Below are 22096 nucleotides of genomic sequence, written 5' to 3' on the forward strand. Positions count from 1 at the left end.
TACATTTCATCCACCACAGGTGCCTTTGTTATGTTTATCTTTAACAATTTCTCCTCCATTTTACTCTCAGTTATTACAAGATTCTCTAGCTCACTGCCATAGTTGAATACACCTCTGGCATTCCCCTCGCTGAATAACTCCTCATGTGTGAATGTCGATGCAAAATATTCATTCAGTTTGTTAGCCACCTGAGCAGGATCATCAACAGTTGACTCATCGATATCAAGTGGACCAATCTGATTCATCCCCTTCCTTCTAGAGTTTACATAAGTAAAGAACTCTTTGCTGTTTTTCTTTGCATCCCTTGCCAAAGATTTCTCGTAATCTGCATTCGTCTGCCTAACCTCCTTTGTAACTTGGTTACAGATCAACTTGTATCTATCATAGGCTTCTGTGTCACATATTAATTTGTATGTATCCCGTGCATTTTTCTTCTCTGCCATATGTCTCATTAGTTCATCTGACATCCATTTACGCCTAAATCTTGAACAATATTTCTTTGTTGTATGAAAAACCCTAGTAGCTTCCAAGATTAATTCTTTGAATGCTACCCATTTTTAATTTGCTCTTGGTAACATCAGTTATTCCCACCGTATAGAATTTAAATACTGTCTTAGACCACCATAGTCACCTTTACGAAAGCAAAAAAAAACCCTTCCCTATGTGTTTCTTAACTAACAGCATAACCTCTCCTCCCTTCCTGTCCTGTCTATCCTTTCTGTACACATTGTACTCCTCCCCAAATTCCAGTTCTGCACTGGTTACGTCTGTGTGACACCATGTCTCTGATATCCCAACAATATCTGCCTTTGATGTCTTGACTAGCACTTCAAGCACATCAAATTTATTAACTATACTCCTAGCATTGTTGTACATGCCAGTATACATGCACCTGTTTCTACTTGCTTGTTTCTATTTGCTTGTTCCACTATGACTCCTAGCAATCTGGAAATTCCCATTGAAGTGCAAGCAATCAGTTTTTCCTCTGCCAGCGGCTTCTGTTAATCTATTAGTCCGCGTATCCCTTCAAGCTTTCAGTTTTCCGACCCACCTAACTCTGCCTTGATAGCATCAGCAAATATTCTTGCACCCTTTCTATTTAAGTGTATCCCATCCCTGTAGAAGCAGTCTCTTCTGTCTCTCCTGAAAAATATTTCAAAATATTTTTCATATTTGGGCTTTTCCAAATATAAAAAAATTTTATATTTGGGCAAGGGGGAGGGGTGGGAGGGAATAACAAAACAGTTGTATGCGGTAAACATTTTGCTCTTCTGCAAATGTTCAGCTATACAGGAGCAGTTATGTATCATGTTTAGAACTATTTTTTGTTTTTCTTTATTTCTTTTAATAATATAAGTTATATTAATTTCAATAATACACCTTTTCAGGTGAAACCAAAGATGGAGAGCTTTCCCATTGAGTAAAAACGTTTGATTAGACCAAATTTTTAATTTAGAAATAGTGAAATCTAAATGGTAATGCTTAGTTTAATTTTATTATCAATTTTAACACCAAATTTCGATATTTAATTTTTCTAAAATTAAATATTGAAATCAGGACTGTGCCGAGCCATTTTTAGTACCTTAGGCAAGAATTAAAAATTGCACCCTCCTCTAAAAAAAAAAAAAAAATTATAGATAAAAAGGCCTACACGCTCTGGATTATTATTCTATATTCTCTGTTGTGTAGCACAGAGCAGAACGGAAAGTAAAATAAAATGACGAGTTATTGTTAAACTAGGTTTAATGTTAAATACATACGATAAACAGTAAAAATGGAATATGTAGATACATACAGTAATACAAAAAGCTTTTAGGCTTTATGTTGCCCTTCATCAGTTAACCGTTGGATTGAAAGTTTTGGGAACATAGAACTTAAAAGCGTCTGATGGCAGTCATGCACAGTGAACTGCATGATGCAACAACTAACTGTTGGAAGTTGAAGTCTGTGGTTGTGATGTATGGGAATGCTGCAACTGCCTACCAGTCATGAGAACAGCTGCCTCAACAACAGGATGAACATGACATTCCCCACCTCTACCGATGGAAGCACTAGAGCACACAATGTGCAGGGACCCCAACCAGGTGCAGTGCTGGCAGTGGTGGGACCAATCGACAACCATGACACCACGGTGCGTGTCAATGTTGTGCCGGGCCAACCAGAAGCGCCCAGCAATGGCCAACCCACAGGCTTCAACTTTCAACAGTTAATTGTTGCATCACGCAGTTCACTGTGCATGACTGCCATTGCACGCTCTTAAGTTCTATGTTCCCAAAACTTTCAATCCAACAGTTAACTGATGAAGGGCAACATAAAGCCCAAAATCTTTTTGTATTACTGGTTACTGTATGTATCTACATATTCTGCTTTTACTGTTTATCATATGTATTTAACATTAAACCTAGTTTAACTACAACTCGTCATTTTATTTTACTGTCCGTTCCGTTCTGTGCTACATAATAGAGAATACTCAACAGTTATTTTGCATCGATATTTACAGATGAAAAACCTTTTGTGGCAATGGGAAATTGTGGGAGTGAAGTTGAAAAATATGTAATTAATGATATTGAAATTTTGCAAGATTATTTAACGAAAAAACTCTCGAGCCTACAAGCCAGTAAGGCTCCTGGAGTTGATAGAATATACCCTATAATCTTAAAGGAGGCAGCAAGTGAGTGCATTCAACCATTGAGGCTAATTATGCGATCATCAGTAGACTCTGAGAAGATTCTGTTGGATTGGAAAAGTGTATCTCCCATACATAAGGGTTGTTCTAAGAGTGAAGTGGGAATTATCGACCTGTCAGTCTGACTTCAGTGGTAGGAAAAATCATGGAGGCAGTGAGCTGAGCTTTGCTCAGCGGCACATGAGAGGTTGCTTTATAAGCTGGAACAGGTTGGAATCACTGGGAAAATCCTTAGATGGATAGCAGGATGGCTTCAGGGCAGGAGGTAGAGGGTTGTGATAAATGGCTATTCCTCAGATTGGGTTGATGTAAGAAGTGGGGTTCCCCAAGGATCAGTATTAGGACCACTGTTGTTTTTAATTTTCATAAACGACATCGATGAAGGGATAGAGGGCGTGATGTCTAAATTTGCAGATGATGTTAAAATTGGTAGAGTAGTTAATGAACACCGTCAAGCTGAGCTTCTTCAGAGAAACCTAGATAGACTTCAGGAATGGTCAGAAAAAGGGCAGCTGTGCTTTAATCCAACAAAGTGTAAGGTATTACACCTGGGAAACAGTAATCCCAAAATAACTTATTCACTTGGTGGAGTTCAACTAAACCCAGTACTGGAGGAAAGGGACTTGGGTGTTATGATACGGTCAGACATGAAATTCTCTGAGCATTGTAAACAGGTTGCAAGGAAGGCCCACCGTGTCCTATCGATGATCTATCGAACTTTTGCAAGTAGAGATAGGGACGTGATAATCTCATTATATAAGGCTTTTGTTAGACCACACTTGGAATACTGTGTTCAAGTATGGAGACTGCACCTAAAGAAAGACATTGAGCTTCTTGAAAGGGTGCAAAAACGGGTAACTCGCCTGGTGAGATGGGCAAAAGGGCGTCCTTATGAAGAAAGACTTTGAATATGTGGGTTGCAGAGTTTGGAAACTAAACACCTTAGAGGAGATTTGATTGAGGTGTTTAAGGCTCTGAGGGGCATCAGTAAAATGAATGAGGATGAAATTTTCAAGATTATAAATGATGCTAGAACTAGGGGACATAAATTCAGGTTACGGGGGGAGATGTTTAGATTGGACTGCAGGAAGTTTTATTTTAGCCAGCGAGTTATAAATTACTGGAATAAGTTGCCTACATGGGTGGCATAGAGGCTGACAGTTAGGGGAAATTCAAAGGTCATCTGGATAGTACCTTCGGGGGAGGGAAACGCATAGGATGATAGGTTTAAATTCCTTTTCTTTTATTAATTATGCTGTTTATTTTATTAATTATGCTTGTGCTGCACCTGGCTGGTGCAGCACAAGCCATAGGCTTTCTTGCACCATGCGGCCCTTACTAATACTAATACAGAAGCTTTATTTATGTGGCATTCATTTCAAAAGTTATTTAATCGTTTGGCACCGCTTTCAGCTTTTAAGCTGAGGCAAGAGCCTCATTCGCCTCACTCTTGGCATGACTCTGATTGAAATTCAAATTCGACACACCAAATTTGAAATAACTTTTGAAAAAAAAAATATAATGATAATAAATAAATAAAATAAAATAAAAAATAAACAGAAGTCCATAGTATCTAATATACTTATTTACATTTTTTTTTTTTTTTTTCAAACTGTTTATACATATAATAAACAGAAATAAATGTGCATGTGTAGGTTTTAAAATTTGTGCATTTAAGTTTTTTAAACTGGAAAAGAGGCTAATAGCTTCATATTTATATTTCATACCTGCATTTTTTTAAAAATTTTCTGAAAAATTAATACTCTGTTGAAAGTGTTAAAATTTAAAAAGTGTTAAAACACAGCATTTTTAAATATTTCATTTTTTCATTAAAAACTAAAAAATACATACAGTAAGTACTCCAATCCATTAAGAAAAGGTGAAATATCTGTATACTCTAGCAGAATACTGAAAACCAAACACTTTTTCTAGAAATTAAAACGAAAGTTTATCCTAGTCAGGGTTTGTCCTAGTCAGTCCTCACTGCATTTTCAGTTTTTTTTAATTCTGTTTGTAGCATACCAGTGTTTGGCTTTTTTACATTAATTGTTATTTTTAATAAAAACAATAATAATCTAAAAAATGTGTTTTTTACATGTGTTATTATAAATTAAACAAAATTTTCATTAATTCTGCTGGAACAAAAAAATGTTATAAACATGAAATTATTAGATCCTTCAATTTTTCAATTTATAAAATAATTAAGAATAAAAAAAAAAAATTGAACGCATGTATATTTCTGCTTACATATTACATTTATAATAACTTAATAAATCACTAAAAGAGTAAAGAATGGGAACAAGGAGTTCTTTACATTTGAATGCAAAGAAGAAGAAAATGATCAAATTGGATTCTTTTGTAATAGGTGTGGAAAAGTCTTAGATAACACAGCTGATGCTGCTAATGAATTGAACAGGTACTTTGCATTGATTTTTACTGAAAAAAGACCCTTCATAATGGGATGAGGCTGTGCAAGTGAGGCTGAACAGTATAAAATTAATGATATTGAAATTATTGATGATTATTAGGAAAACTTTAATGTCTAAAAGCAGGTAAAACTCTTGGCGTAGATGGCTTATCCCAGTAATTCTGAGAGAGTGAGAGGTGGTGAGCATGCATTGAATCATTAATCCTGCAATGGTTGGGCTGGATTTATGAGGCTCTCCTTGAAAATATTGAGCCCGCATTAATTGTTGGCTGAAAATAAAAATTTGTGATTGGTTTTCGACCTTCCTAATTATGAACAAATATTTACTTTGGTGTGGTTTCGTATATATATTTATATATATTTTTTAATTGTTTTGTCAGAGTTATATCATGGGAAAGCTGAACAAGTTTTTTATCACCATATTTGTTCTTTTAGCTTGTAGTAATACTTCTGTGGGAACTTGATGGGTATTGATTCTACAGAGCTTGGAATTATGTGTTTGTTTCTAGTTCAGATTATTTATAGAACTCTTCCATGAGGTCTTTCAGCATGATCTATCTGCTTAATGTATCACTGGTTCTAATGATCTTATATGAAGTATTTTTGAACTATTCATTTAAAAGATTCATTATTTTTGAATAATACAGTGTTATCAAACACAGAAAGCAATATAATCACCAATGGTAGAACATTAGAAACATACACAGTATTCAAATTTTACATGCTTCATGGTATGCCAAATTTGAAATTTTCAAGAACTTCCAAAATTAAAATGACTTATAGTATCTAATTTAAAGATAATTTTTAAAAATATATTTTAAAACTATTTATGCATGTATGCACATTTGAAAAATTTCCTGAAAAAAGTCTTTAAATAGAATAAAATAAAATAAAAGCCAGCACTTTCATATTTATATATATAGTGCCTATAATGATTTTTTTTTTAATTTTCAGCAGAATATGTATATAAAAAGTTGTAAAACAGAATTTCTTTAAACAGTTAATTTTTTCATTAAAAATTAATTAAATACGATATGCATTGCAGTCCATTAAGTTTTTCTAGAAATAAAAAAGTTCTGTGCCATCAGCTTTATTTTATGGAGTACCACCACTGCTGGTTAAAGTTAATTATGAGGGCATTATTAAATTTGGGAAAAATTCCTTGGATTGGAGAAGTGGCAATGTATTTATTGTTAATACATGAAAGTCTGACTTTCAGTGGTAGGGGAAGATAATGGAGGCAGTGATAAAGAGTGTAATATAGGGACATTTAGATGAAAATAGAATTGTAATACACAGTTTATTAAGGGAAAATCGTGTTACCATTTTGGCTATTTTGACAGAGTTACTCCTGAGCTAGTTGTAGGAAATAATTTCAATATTGTTTATTTAGATTTCAGAAAAATGTAAGGTTGGACACTTGGGGAATAGCAACTCTAAAATAACTGTACACTAAGTAGAGTTCAATTAAAATCAGTAGAGAAGAAAGGGATTTGGGAGTTCCTTTCTGCCTGCCTACACTGGTCTTTGAGCAGTGTAAACAGGCAGCAAGGAAGGTCCATGCTGTCCTATCAATGATTTCTCAAACATATGCTTGTAGAGACAGGGAAATAATAATCCCATTGTATAAGGTAATTCTAAGACAACACTAAGAATATCGTATCCAAGTATGGAGATCGTACATTAAAGAAAAAAAAAAGAAAAAAAGAAGACATTGAAACTTCTTGAAAGGGTCAAAAATGGGCAACCTACTTGGTGAGACCTGCAAAAGGTCTTATGAGGAAAGACTTTGAATATATGAGCTGCAGAGCCAGGCATCTAAGGTACTTTAGAGGTGACCTAAATGAAGGTCTGCAAGGCTCTGATAGGAGATAGTAAAATGAATAAATGTAATTATAAGTGAATAAATTATAAATGATTCCAGAACTAGGGACCATAAATTCAAGTTACAGGGATAGAGGTTTTGACTGGATAAAGTCAAAATTATGGAATGTATAATTATGGATACAGTGCAGTGTCACCTTGACAGTAATGATATTGTGAATCATTGTTTTGTTAATGTAAGCTCTTGTTTGGCCAGTTTGGTGAGGGTAATATGAGTTTCAGAGGAACTGGGTTCAGGGGAATTTTTTTTTTTTTGTTCAGTTTCATGTGAACGTCTTATGCATAACTTCTTCCAGTAATTATTAATTACTGGAAGAAGTTACCTCTGTAGGCTGGTATCTTGAGTATATTCAAAAATCAGTGTGATCTTTACCTATGTAAGGAGGAAATGCACAGGTTTCATTTTTATATATTTTTTTGTATGTTTATTTTCATTTTTATGTAGTTATTTTATTTTTTTTTGACTAGTGCAGCAAAAGTCTGTACGTTCCTGCATAATGTGGCTAATACTAATGAAGTTAAAATTCAAGTATTCAAAGTAAGGAATGTGTTCTTTACAAAAAAAACTTGAAGAATTGGTTGGTGATTCATCACATTTGATAACTTCATATGCAGCTACTTTACTTTACTGATTAGCTTTCACATTGGGCATATTTCTAGGAAACAGGCAGCAATTGGTACTACTAATGATATGTCTTTAGTAGTACCAACGTTATGGTCTCTCCTGGTATATGCTTCACATTGAACTGTATTAAAATCTCAAGGACCTTTTCATCTTCAGCAGTGCTGAGTATGCCCTGAAGAGGATAATATGAATTGTGAAGTAGAACCTTACATTCAGAGCATTAAAGCTTAAATGTCATTATTTAGACAAGTTGAATAACATTTTTGCCTTGCTGTAACAGTAATTCCTAGTTCTCACCACCGACTACCCTACCAACTTAATATCATGAGTAATTTTTGACATGAAACTTCTGATACCAACATTAGGGACTTTTTCCAGTAAGAAATAGAGGTAATTATGCAGTTGTACAAATCCATTGCCAGACTGCATCTTAAGTATACAGGTCTGGAGGCATTTCAGAAAAAAATATAAAACTTTCTTTCAAGAATGTGATAATATTAGTTTCAAGTAATATAAAGCAGGGAATAAGAATAGTTGTGGATTCAAAGAGATATTTCTAACATGCAGAATTTGGAAACTAGACACTTATGTCTTTCAGGAGTTTAACATCCCATGCAATAAGGTCCTGAAAAAGGTTGAGCAAACAATAATAAAAGCATATTTTCTCTTTCTAGGATGATGCAAACAAGAGGATAATTTCAGATTAAGGAAAGATAATCATAGATTGGATATAAAAAAAATTGCCTTTAGACAGAGTAATCAGTAAGTTGGAAGTTATCACCTAGTGTTGCAGAAGCAAAGAGCTTATGTAGATATAGAAGAATTAGATAAATATTCGGAAGAGGTAGTTAAAATATTTAGAAGGCATTTTATTTTATCCAATTTTTATCTTATTATTATTTCTTTATGATGGTAGATGCTATATAAGCTTTGCTTCCTTGTATTATTCTGCCATTTAAATACTAATATGTTAAATTTTTAATTAGATATGGAGTTATATATTCCTAATTTTTGGGCACTTATATGTTCATTTTAATATTTTAGGATTTTGTTAATAACCTTGGTGAAGCAGTGCAGAAATGTGAAAGTGAAGATTTCGTTCTTGAATGTGTTGGAGTGTTAGGAAACCTCACTATACCAGATCTAGATTATGAAAGGCTGTTGTTGGAATATAACTTAATTCAGTGGATGAAGAATAAATTAGTACCAGGTTTGTACTGCATTCAATCAGTTTACCATTTTATTGAAAATATATATTAGAATGACCAAATGTTTTCAGGTTTTTAATTATTGCTAGAAGTAAATTATAAAAATTTACTTGATTTTAAATTAAGACTTAATTTGCCAAACCAATCTAAGCTGTGCATTGTGATTGTGCAGTCAGTAGAAAAATGATAAACCTATTTAAAATTAGACAATAACAGTTTTGAAGATGAAGTTATGGTATATGAAGTCAAGGAGCAGATGTTTGCAGATGACTTACATTTTTCGCTGTATTGGCAATATTAATGGTATCAACAGTAGAAATCCAAAAAAATTTGAATTAAAAAAAAAATAATTACCACTTCATTGTACAGCTGAAAGTGTTACATTTTGAGGAAATGAAGATTAATGGATAATAACAAAGTATCTACCAGCCATGGAAAAGTAATCAGATTTCTTGAGAAGTTAGAATTCACTCCCTAATGAAGAATTACTGAGGAGATGGCATGGAATTTTTGTGCTTGAAGGATACTATATCCTGTTGGTAGAATTTTATTGAAAATTGAACTGACATTTTTTTCCTTCCCTTTTTGCATAACTTGATACTGCTAAAGACCTGTTTAGTGTTCGTTTGTACTAATGGTAAGTTGTGTAACATGTGTGAAAAAGAGTAGCTACCAAGAAAAATGGTTAGGACCTTCATAAGGATTGGAAACTGTGGTTAAGGAGTGTCAGTGTTAATTTGATGTAGATTTACATCAAATTGAGATGGAAGCATATTTTCTCTTTCTAGGATGATGGAAACAAGGGGAATTCAAATTAAGGAAAGATAATTATTGCTTCTGTTAACTTTCAGGGCACTGGAAAAAAGCATCAGCAGTTGCAAAAACTAATACAAGTGAAGATCATTTTCACAAATTTTACGCACAGTAGTTCTGCGGTCTGTATGCAGTAGGCCATCAATAGGAGATGAAGAAAGCCAGTCTGCTTTCTCTGCAAAGATTTAAAAATTTTGATTGCTGCCAAAGTGATATGCATAAGTTATTTGAGGGATGGATGAAGTAAAACTACTCCTCAAATTGTACTTCAACAGATATTTTTGATTTATTTCCAGTGTTGTTTCCGGATTGTATAATCACGAAAGTATTCCACACGAAGAAAGATAATACTTAGCGTGTGTCATCATTTATCTGCTAGGGATCAATTGTGTGCAATAACCAACAGTCATGTTATAAAATGAGCAGTGCAGACGGGCTGCAAGAGTAGCTCATGGAGTATTGTCAATGATATACAGGAATTTTTCCAGCAGGGATAAGGAGGTGATTATTCCATTGTATAAGGCAATGGTCAGGCCACACCTAGAGTACTGTATACAGGTCTGGAGGCCTCATTTCAAGAAGGATGTAGAGCTGCTGGAACGAGTACAGAGAAGGGCAACAAGATTAGTGAATGGAACAAAGGGGTGCTCTTACGAAGAAAGGCTTAAGTTTTGCAAATTACAGTGTCTGGAGACTAGGCACCAGCGAGGTGATCTGATAGAGGTGTATAAAGCCTTGAGTGGTTTAAGCATGCTCAATGCTGATGGGATTCTTCCTCTAGCTCAGAAAAATCACCTGAGAGGGCATAAATTCAAATTGAGGAAAGACAGATGTAGGATAGACGTGCGGAAATTTGCCTTTAGCCAGCGGGTGGTTGGTTGGTGGAACAGACTGCCATCCCTTGTGGTGGAGGTTGATAGCCTAAATAAGTTTAAGGCTCAGCTGGACAGGTATTTTGAACGAACAGAGGGGTGAAGTGGAAGGGGTTTTTTTTTTTTTTTGGCTGATGCTGCATAAGCTTGCTTTCTTGCATCAAATGCCTCTACTAATGCTAATGCTAAAAAATTTTAACATCAAAAGGGAGAATTTAAATTGTAAAGACTGAAAGACATTGTGAAACCAGGGAACAGCAATTTTATTAATGCCAATGCTGCACTGCATTACAATAGCATAATTTAGATAATTTAATAGATATTAAAATTCAATTCAATTAATTCTTCTCTTTTCTTTTAATATTTGCAACATTTTATTGCACTTTGCAATAAACTGTGAGGAAAATGGTAAGCATAGGCATAAATGATAAGTTATTGCTCTTATTGATGCCGTATGTGTATGTGGAAGGCTTGTTTATCTATGTGACTATTCCTTATTGCCTTTTTAGTACCACATTGAATATTGGTTTCTCTGTAAATAGTGCCTCAATATGGAAGCCTGTTGCTATCAGAAATTGACAATCTTGCAGTTGGAATACTGAATTCAAGTGTGGAGATAACACCTTAAAAAAGGGGGGGGGAAGCTTTCTAAAAGAGTCCAAAGAGGGATAATATTTGATAAGATCTGCAACCATATGAGCAAAGACCAAATATGTGGCTGTATAGGACCAGGGTAGGTCTGCCAGGGGCAAAGGTTGATAATGTTGTAGAGCAGATATCATGTTTTAAGGGCACAAAAGGTGATATTGTTGTACACGTTGAGCTAGGATCGAATTTGAAAGTGTCTGCAATTCTGCCTAGACATGATAGGAGGGAGTATATGATGAGAGCTTTGTCGGTCAATTTGGCCCCGGAGAGATTGTGCAAGGCTCAAGGGGTAGAAATTTTCTCAGCCTGGTCTGTGCTTGTTAACAGGAGAGACTGCTTCTACAGGGATGGGATACACTTAAATAGAAAGGGTGCAAGAATATTTGCTGATGCTATCAAGGTGGAGTTAGGTGGGTCGAAAAACTGCTAGCTTGGGGGGGGATACAAGGACTAACAGATTAACAGCAGCCACTGGCAGAGGTGAAAGTGATGCTTGCATTGCTTCTATTGGAATGAGCAGCAGCCTGGAAAACAAGATACAGGGTATTTCAGAGACTGCTGGGAGTCATTGCGGTACAAGTAAACATATGGGTTGTGTTAGGTTAGCTAAGAATAGGAACAGATGCATGTGTACTTGCATGTACACCAATGCTAGGAGTTTGGTAAATAAATTTGACGAATTTGAGGTATTGCTCAGAACATCAAAGGCAGATATAGTTGGGATATCAGAGATGTGGTGTCACACAGATATAAAGAATGCAGAACTGGAATTTGGGGAGTAAAATGAGTACAGGAAGGATAGACAAGATAGGAAGGGAGGAGGGGGTTATACTATTAGTTAAGAAACACATAAAATCCAAGGAAGTGAAGCCAGTCGACATCGCTGAACAGTGCAGTGTCGAGTCAGTTTGGTGTGACATAAGCACTGGGAAAGCAAAATTAAGAGTAGGAGTGTGTTATAGGCCTAATGACTGTGATGAGTTTAATAAACAACTGTACAGAGAAGAGTGGGCCAGTAAATCAGAGTGTCTTATGATGGGGGATTTTAATTTCCGAGATATTGACTGGAATTTGTGGGTTGGTCACTCGCACACTAGCAAGGGTTTTGTGGATTTATTGGATGATTGTTTTCTACATCAGCATGTTCGGGAGGCAACTAGAGGGAGTAATACTCTTGATTTGATTATCAGTAGTGATTCTTCATGCATTAAGAATCTGCAGATAAAGGAACCACTAGGTGGCAGTGATCACAGTGTGTTGAAGTGGAATTTACTGAAAGAGGCAACTACCATCAGGGGTAAAGGGAAAGGTTTTTGCTTTCGTAAAGATGACTACGGTGGTCTGAGACAGTATTTAAATTCTATACAGTGGGACTAAATGATGATGTTACCAACAGCAAATTCAAAATGGAAAACATTCAAAGAATTAATCTTGGAAGCTACTAGACTTTTCATACTAAATAAGAAATATTGTTTAAGATTAAGGCCTAAATGAATGTCAGATGAACTTACAGAGCTTGACAACCAAGCACCCGGAAGAGGATATGATTGAGGTTTATAATGCTCTGAAAGGGGAGATGGTAAAGTGAATGAGGATGAAATTTTATAAATGATTTCAGAACTAGAGATGATAAATTCAAATTACAGATAAAGAGGTTTAAACTGTATTGTAGGATCTATAGCCAGGTGGGCAGGAGCAGCACACGCTTCTTGATTAGACCGGGGTTCGAGCCCGTGACCACCAAATATGGAGGATGCGGAAAGGTCAGGGAATGATGACCACCGCATATCCTTGGAGCAATATGGACTTAGTTGCTAATGCTCCTAAAAACCAAATAACAAACTATTGTAGGAAAGTTTAACAAAGATATCTGCATGGTAGGTGTGGCTGGAATGAGGAAATTCAGTGGTCAGATGGATAGGTATGCGAGGATGGAAATACTTAAGTAGTTTATTTTTAATTTTTATTATTATAAAAATACTGTCTTATAGTTCCAGAACTTATGACTATAACTTCTACAAATTCCCCAAACTGATTATCTGATAAATGAAGATGAACAAATTTTTGTTGTAAACATTGAATAACAATGTGTACTTAGGTAAAAAACATATATTTGAAAAACTGTATATATGTTGATAGTAATTCATGCCTTTCTATTGCTTACCTGAAATTAGATTTAGGATTTTATATAATGGCTGTCAAGAAGAGTATTGGGATTAGGAAGGAAATAAAAGAATATGGTTACTAAGAAAGACTTCAGTTCTTTGAAAATTGTGTAGTGTCTGGAAAATTAGGCACCTGGGAGATCTGATTAAGGTGTTTAAGGATTTCAATGGATTGAATAAGCTAAATGTTGATGGAATCTCTACCCTTGCTCAATCAACACACACACATGAGGGGGCATGAGTTTAAATTGAAGACAGATGGTTGCGGGATACTGTGCGGAAATTTGCTTTCAGCCAGTGGGTAGTTGATTGTTGGAACAAACTTCCATTTAGTGTTGTAAGTAGTTTCAATAAATTTTAGGAAGAACTAGACAAATTATTAGATGGAATGGACAAGTTATGTGGGAACTTTTTTTTGTTTTGCTTTGTTGTATTACTTGCCACTACTAATATGACTATTTGGCCCATAAGTTAACCATAAAATTTTAGATAATTTTTTAGTACTTCAGGGTTGATGTGTAGATCTTTGTATGATAATGAAGTGGGGGTTACATTAAGTATCAGATTCTGAGTTTTTTCCCTCCCAAGAATGCATAATAAGAGTGAATTTCACAGTATAGTTTAATTATGGAGACTGCTAACAATGGGCAAGTTGTTCATCAGTTTATGTAGATTTTTCGTTATCAATTTATCAGCTATTATATCTGCTATTCTGAGAGTGATTTCCTAGTCTAGAAAAGGACAACATGATCTATTTACAAAAATTTCTCCATAACTGAACAATAACACAATAACTACTCATACTTTCTTTTTTTGCAAGTTTTCCTTGTGAAATTAAGGTTTGATATATTTTTTCATTGTAGCTCCAGCCTTTCTAGTTGAGATGAGTAGAAGAGAAATTACTCTTTTCTCTTTGATCAATCCTTTTATTATATAAAAATTTGACAGAATGTACTGCTGAAAAGAACAGGTTTCCACACTACATAATTGTACCCTTCTTAGCTAGCAACAATTTTCATTGCATCCTCTCCATCCTTCAGTTTTAATAATTGATTTTGTGAACATGAATGAGAAAGTTTTGAAAGATATCCACTACTCTGTGTGACATGCAAAAACTAAATTTAATGCATGGCAACTCTTGCTCCAGAAAATTTTATATATAAGGAACACTTAAAACCAGCACACTGATAAATACAGGACTTGGGGGCGGGGGAAGAAGAACAATTAAAATAAATTTACAAATAGTAATAAAAAGGATAGACAGAGTTGTGTGGGAGAAAACTATATATTATTTGTTTGTGTTACTTCATATGTAAGAAAAGCTCTTTATGCTTGACTGTTATTATTTATTCCCCCACCCCTAATTGGGTACATACCACAGTTTGGAAGCCACGAGTAGTTGGTTTCCCTGTGGAAGGCATAATGCTTACTTTTGCTAGTTTTTATTTTGAAATTAGTGTTTTGCCATAAGATGTGTTATTTACATCATTTGGCAGACATAGTTGCACTTGCTTTATATCTGAAACCACTGAATAGCAAACTGCATTATATTGAATCATGCTGTAGTTGAACCAGGCTATTTACAGACCTTTCCAAACAAGTGATCAGTGGTGAAATTGCATTTTATTTTTTTTATCATGGAGTTCCAATGTTGGAATAGTTGGTGGAGTATGGCAAATGTAATCTACCATATTATCTATTGTTATACTAAAATGTTTGTTGATGCTAACAATTTTGCTTGCTTGAAACCATACTTTGCACCCATGGGAACAATGGGTTGCGAGACACTCGGTATCATTAATGTATATTTGAAGAACAGTAATTTTAGGTAAAATAATTGTCAAGAACTTTTTCTGATTTAATATATTAAAACCTTTTCTCCAAGAGAAATGTTAATTGAAGAGGTTTAATTGAATTAAAATATTGAGCATTACAGCTCTGGTTCATACTACCTAATTCAATAATAATTGATTTTGAATAATATAAATTAAAAAAATTAAGCAAGGCCTCTTTGTATTCAGATTTATTTAAAAAAAATACCTTTTCGTGTAAAAATGTAAAGTTTTTTTTTTCTTAATTTCATATATATATATATATATATACATACATACACACACTGTTATGAAATAATGGAAAGGTAGTAAAAGGAAGAGTTGAAAATGTATATCAGATCAGACTATAAAGTGTTTAAGGGCAAAGGTCTCATGCTACGAGGTAGAATGGCTATCATGTAGATTAGTGCAAATGCATCATTTTAACATAGCTACCTACCAAAATAGTTGAATTAATTAATTACATTGGCATCATAATTACATTGTTCTTCTCCACTGGTGAAGTGTTATTTATTCGAGGTAGTACAATACCATGGCAACTGGTGAAGGCATTCACAATATGAGATATAACCAAAACGATGCCAATGTAATTAATTAATTAAATTAATTCAACTATTTTGGTAGATAGCTATGTTAAAATGATGCATTTGTACTAACCTACATGATATCGGCAAATCCTTTAACCTTTTAAACTATTATTTAAACACACACACACGTGTGTGTGTGTGTGTGTGTGTGTGTGTGTGTGTGTGTGTGTGTGTGTGTGTGTGTGTGTGTGTGTGTGTGTGTGTGTGTGTGTGTGTGTTTAAATAATAGCTTAAAAGATAATGTAATAACATAAAATAAGAAAATAAATAAATATTAAGCTATCATTAGAGGTAGCAAAAATGCACATCCTCCACACGATGCCCAGATATAACCGATAATTAATATAAAAGTAAAACATAAGCCAGTAGTATGGCAAAAACTGTAGAGCAAAAGTTAACATAAAAAATAAATGAACGGGCAGGGGGAAGTAAATGTAACATTTACGTAACATCGGCTATGGTTTCTGTCTTGTTGCCTTTACTTCACCCTCCCCATTGATTTATTTTTTATGTTAACTTTTGCTCTACAGTTTTTGCCATACTACTGGCTTATGTTTTATTTTTATATTAATTATCGGTTATATATATATATAGTTATTCTTTTTGTATTATCGTTCTATTGTGGTTTATTCCGTTTTTGTACATTTTCTTAATTACAAGTATTTTCTTAATTACATGTATTTTCTACACATAGGTATTATAGTTAATACATTACTGGTCTTTAAGCTAGCCTAATCTCGGTTATCTTAATTTTCCATGGCCTATACATTCAGGATTTTTCAACTTGTTACGTATTGCTAAAAAAAATCATTTCAATTATTGATGAAAAATTGTAGCAATACTATTTTAAAACAATATGATATAATATTAAATATATTTATACATTTTTGTATTACATCACATGGACGTCAATCCCCTACTTCATCGGGGGCTTTGAGTGGATTGACGGTCCATTCGATGTAATGCATTTCTTACTTACCCATTTCTGTTTGCATCTATCACAGCTTTGCTATTTTATCCAATTACTAAATTCTAAGTTTCTATTTTTAATTTTTAATTTTTTGGTCCCATGTTTATCTTAATTGCTATTAGTAAATCAGTATTATTTATTATAAATTTATTATGAACCCAATTAATTCCCCATAATTTCTACAGCAACTGTGATAGAATACACAAAGCCCAATGGGTAAGTTTATTTAATATATTGCATTAACATTACTTACTTGCTGTTTTTCAATGGAGGTCCTAGAGTTGAAGAGTCGAAAAAAGGAAAGTTTCCCGCCCTTAACTTGTTTTAAGGATGGCTATTTTTATTGCGCAGTCGCAATGGCGTTTCAATGTGTTACTTCCATTAGGTTTCACTTCCATTAGGGTTGTGTGCCGATGGTGTATTGGCCGAAGTCCCCGATCTTCAGGCCAATGTCTATTATGGTGGTTTTGTAGTTGGATTTCGATGAATTTATTTAGTTGTGTATTTACATAATTTTTACATTTATTTCATGCCTTACCTCGGACAGTGCCGGTACCGCTTTTCCAAGGCGTAATATACATATATACAGCCTCCATGGGTGTGGAGGGGGGATGAATTTTGGCAATAGGTCGTAGTGCAGTCAGGCGACGAGCCTCGCCTGAGTGCAATAGACCTAATAAATAAGGGGATACTCTTCTGAGCAAATACTATTATATTTTTAGCTGGCTTTTGATAAATGCATGTGGGTCTATATTGGGATGGTGTTTTCTACTGTTTGCGTATATGGCAGTTTTTATGTGATATCTACTGTATTGTTTGGGAATTTTGTTTCTATCCAGCGTTATAATGAGTTTTTCAATAGCTATAATTACGTTATTTATATTATTGCATATTTGTAATAGTCTGTTTGTCTGATTTCTTATGGTATTACCATGTACATGCTTTGCTATGTTACTTTCCCAGTGTGTGAGTTTTATTGTTTCGAAATTAAAATGGTCTCTTTTATCATAGTGATTTGTGTATATTTTGTCTGGGTGGATGGCAATTTCGCTGTCTAAGTAGACAGCTTTGTACATTCAATTTTAAGGTCTGCTGGGTAATTGTTCTTTGTTACATTTATAAAGTTGTCATGGTTGAATACTATTACGTCATCTATGTATCTATAGAATTTTACATCGTCCGTAATGTTACTTTCATAATAGTGCAGATAGAGGTTAGCCATGGCGCAAGAACTGCTGGATCCCATAGCTGTACCCCTGCATTGCATATACGCTTTGCCTCCCATTAGAATGTAGTTCCCTTTTACACTGATTTTAGTAAGGTCATTCCAATATTGTTTTTTGCATTTTAGTATGCTGTGATATTTTTGGTAATATATCTGTAGTACTTCCATTAGGTTGTCGTGTGCTATGCTTGTAAAGAGGTTTTTGAAGTTGTACGTGTTTATACTTTTAATATTATTGTTTTGTTTTTTAATAACATCCAAATATTCTTTGTTGTTGTTGATAATTCTGGTGTTTTTAATTTCTTTGGTGATGTTTTTTAATTTGTCTTCCATGATCTTGCTGGTATACTTGATATAGCTGTTTTTGCCTGAGGTAATGAATCTCTTTCCCGTAGGAATCTTGTGATATTTTGGAATCCAATATATGTAGGGGTATTGTATCTTGTCTATTTTAATTTTAAGCTTTTTATGCATAGCCAATACTTTTTTGCTGATGCTGTTTGGATTGGAGTCTATGTACTTGTATGTTTCATTGTCATTCAATTCCTCTTTGATGGCTTTTATGTAGAATCGTTTGCAAATGATACTGAAATTATTGTTTGCTTTGTCGGTTCTAGTGATAACAAATTTGTTTTGTATTTCTTTGATTTTATTGTAGATATTCTTTAAATTTAATTGATTGTTATTTATATGATGTTTTTTTAAATTTTCTTTGAAACGGTCTAGTATGTTTTCAGTATTGGCGTTTATCCAACATTGGAATGATTCTATGGGTTCATTGTTTTTGTATGCGATTTTGAATGCAAATTGTAACAGATCTGTGTATATTGATTTTTTAATGTCTTCCAATCTAATTGGGGTGTTGGGTCTGAATTTTGTACCCTTTTTCATTGTTTCTCTTAGTGTTTTGTCTTCGATGATATTGAGGTTACCTGTTACTATATGATTGTAATGTGTATTGATGAATTTTTTATATCTACTTTCCTGGCAGTGACAAGGTTGTTCTCCTTCATTCATATTATTAATGGTGTTTTTGTAATTGCAGATGGTTAGTCCTATTGGCTTGGTGTATCTGTATCTAATATTTATTTGTGTGTTTTTGATGGGTAGGTAACATTTGTTATTATTTATGATATTACCTATATTAACTGTGTCGTATAAACGGTTTTGGTATTTAATTATGCAGTACTCTTTTTTTATTGCGTTCGTTGAAATTTATGCCTATTCTGAATTTAAATATATCTTCAAGTATATTGTTGAGGTGTATATTCTGTGTCTTTTGCCTTTGGTATATTTTGTTAAGTGCTTTAAGTTTGCTTATTTTAATAGAGAAAAGTATGTTGTGTATATTTTTGATGTTTATGGGGTTTGTGTCCCATTCTGTTAATAGCTTTTCGAAATCATTTATATTTATTGGTATTTTGCTGTTGTTTTTGTTGTATTCCTGTAATTTTACGTTTTTAATCCCGTTATATTGCCAGTTTTTGCTGATCTGGAAGATGTTGTAAGTACATGTTTCTGGGCTGGTGAATGCGAAGTTCCTTCCATTGAATCGATTGTTTAAACCATAGGGATATAGGGATTTATATAAAAGAAAACAGCTACTGGGACAACAGAAAAAGCTAGAGATAGAAATAAATTAAGTAAAACTACTACAAAAGCATACTAAAAATAAAATACAACATGAATTATCATATTACAAAAGAATAATATATATATATATATATATATATGTATGGCGATTGAAATTCAGCGATTCCATGACCATTATTGGCCTTGTGGACCACTGTCGATATGGGGCATAATGGTCAGTCTATTATTTTGATATTTTGTTTTGCTTTTAGTAGTTCTTTTAACGCCCTTTTTTTGGTGATATTTCGTGTTTTTCGGAACTGGTACCTTCGAGGGGGGGTACTGCTAAATTATTATAATTGGCATTATTTTAAATTTGACATCGGTTTTATTAATTGGATTTAAAGTGCTAAATTATATAGGGGACAATCGGCTACGGTTTATGTCTTATTACCTTTACTTTCCCTTTCCTGTTTGGTTTATTTTATTTTACGTTATTTTTATGTTAATTTTTCGCTCTACATTTTTTGCCATACTACTGGCTTATGTTTTTATTTTGTTTTATTTTGAATTATCAGATATATATATATAGTAGAGATTAATGGGAGAAGAAAGAGTATGAAAAAGTAATTAATTCTGGTAGTTGGCACTTGAAAACAACACCAACATTGTGTGATATATGATAATATAATCATGTGTATATTTTGTGTAATATAATATTGACTTATTTCTTTATATATGTAGTATTATTAATATTTATTTATTTTTATTTTCCCACCCCTTCTTTTCTTATTTTTTCTGTCTCACCTTTTACTTCTGTTATCTCTACATCTTTATTTACTTACTTATGTGATAGTATGAACCAGAACTATAATGCTCAATAAGTTCTACGTTGATATCAATATTTATTTATTTACTTTTCTTAAGAAATGCTATTTAATTCAGGAATAGCCAAGTATGTAAATATTGCCAGGGTCATATTTAAAAATCAAACATCTTCTGGAGAACTATTTGTACATGTAAGAATGATATATATATATATATATATATATATATATATATATATATATATATATATTCATTCATTGTATTCACCATTCTTTCCCATTTTATTCATCTGAAGAACCCAAAATATTGTTTAGAAACAGGAACACTTAAACTATACTTATCAGTGTTGGAAAATTCATGCCACAATGTGTTCAATGTGCCTTCTTTTTTTATAAATAGTGTGTCATGGTTAGAGTATGAAGATCATTCTCCAAAGTTTCCTCCAACAAGAAAAAAAAAATTGCCTTTGATCGCTTTCTTCAGTTCAGGAATGGCTTGTGGATTCTTTGGAAACATTATCTTTCAGCTAATCTCAGAGATAAAAATCATACGGGCTAAAATCATTGGAAGTCATGTTGATTTTTGCTATACACTTCAGGTTAGTAACTAGAAGCTACCCTGTTGTCAAAAATTTCATCCAGGAACTCCTGGGTATTCAATTGAATGAGACCATTCAATGTTGGCAACCAAATCTCCAAACCTTTTTCTACAGTGTAATGATATTGTTGTTGTTAGTATGAAGAATTTGAAGCTTGCCAAACTGCAATTGATAATGTTAAAAAATATTTAAATATCTTTAAATTTATGATGTGGGAAACGGAAACAGGATGATTTTTGAAAGTCTTGAGCACCTGAATGGTGCTCAAGACTTTCAAAAAGTTGTGCCAGGTTAAAAGAAAGTCCTGAAATCAGTTTAGACTAACTTACTAGCCTGGGATATTTGACTTTCCAGGTTAGTGGACATGTTTCAGTATGATTCATACTCAAGTTTACAAAGATTAAGGTATGATGTGATTGGTGATACATTTATTGCATATCAGAAATATTTACATTGAAATATGTTCATTTTATCAGCATTAATCTTAGCCATTTGGTGTAAGGAAGCCCAATGCTTTGCTGCACTAGCCAAAAAAAAATAAATAAAATAAAATAAAAATAAAGAATAATAAATAAATAAAAAATGAATAAACTACCTGTGCAATTACTCCTTATAGGTAACTATCCAGCTGACCTTTGAATTTTCCCCAAGCTATCAGTCTCAACTTACCCATAGATACAGTTTACTCCAGTAACCAACAATTCTCTGGCTAAAAGAAAACTTTCTATAATTCAGCCTAAACCTCATTCCCTGTAATTTGAATTTATGGTTCTGTAACCATTTCTGGTGAAAATTTTGCCACATCTGCTTTCTTCTCTAAGAGCCTTATAGACTTCAATTAGGTCCCCTCTAATGTGCCTGCTTACCAAGCCCACATATGGATGCCCTTTTAGCATTAGCATTAGTAGAGGAATATGATGGAAGAAAGCAAGCTTATATAACATCAGCCCAAAAAAAAAAAAAAAAAAAAACCCTTCCCATTTCACCCATCCATTGACTCCAAATGTTTGTCTAGTTCTGCCTTGAAATTATTTAAGTTGCTGACCTCCACTACAACAGATGGAAGTTTGTTCCAACTATCAACCATCCGTGGCTAAAGGCAAATTTTTGCACATCTATTCTGCAATTGTCTTTCCTCAGTTTGAATTTGTCCCC

The 22096-nt window shown here is 33.6% G+C and overlaps 1 protein-coding gene across 1 annotated transcript in view; it reads left to right on the plus strand.

Moving 5' to 3' along the window:
- The window catches only part of Kap3 (kinesin associated protein 3), a 383344-nt gene that overhangs the window by 180411 nt on the left and 180837 nt on the right, over nucleotides 1–22096 (plus strand). The window contains exon 13 of the mRNA XM_090368616.1: nucleotides 8668–8833. Within this exon, the coding sequence (XP_090224742.1) occupies nucleotides 8668–8833 (166 nt within the window). The remainder of the gene's footprint in view (nucleotides 1–8667; nucleotides 8834–22096) is intronic.

This window comes from Mastigoproctus giganteus, chromosome 2 (genome assembly GCF_048544385.1).
Source record: "Mastigoproctus giganteus isolate SK-2022 chromosome 2, ASM4854438v1, whole genome shotgun sequence".
NCBI classification, from domain to species: Eukaryota; Metazoa; Arthropoda; class Arachnida; order Uropygi; family Thelyphonidae; genus Mastigoproctus; species Mastigoproctus giganteus.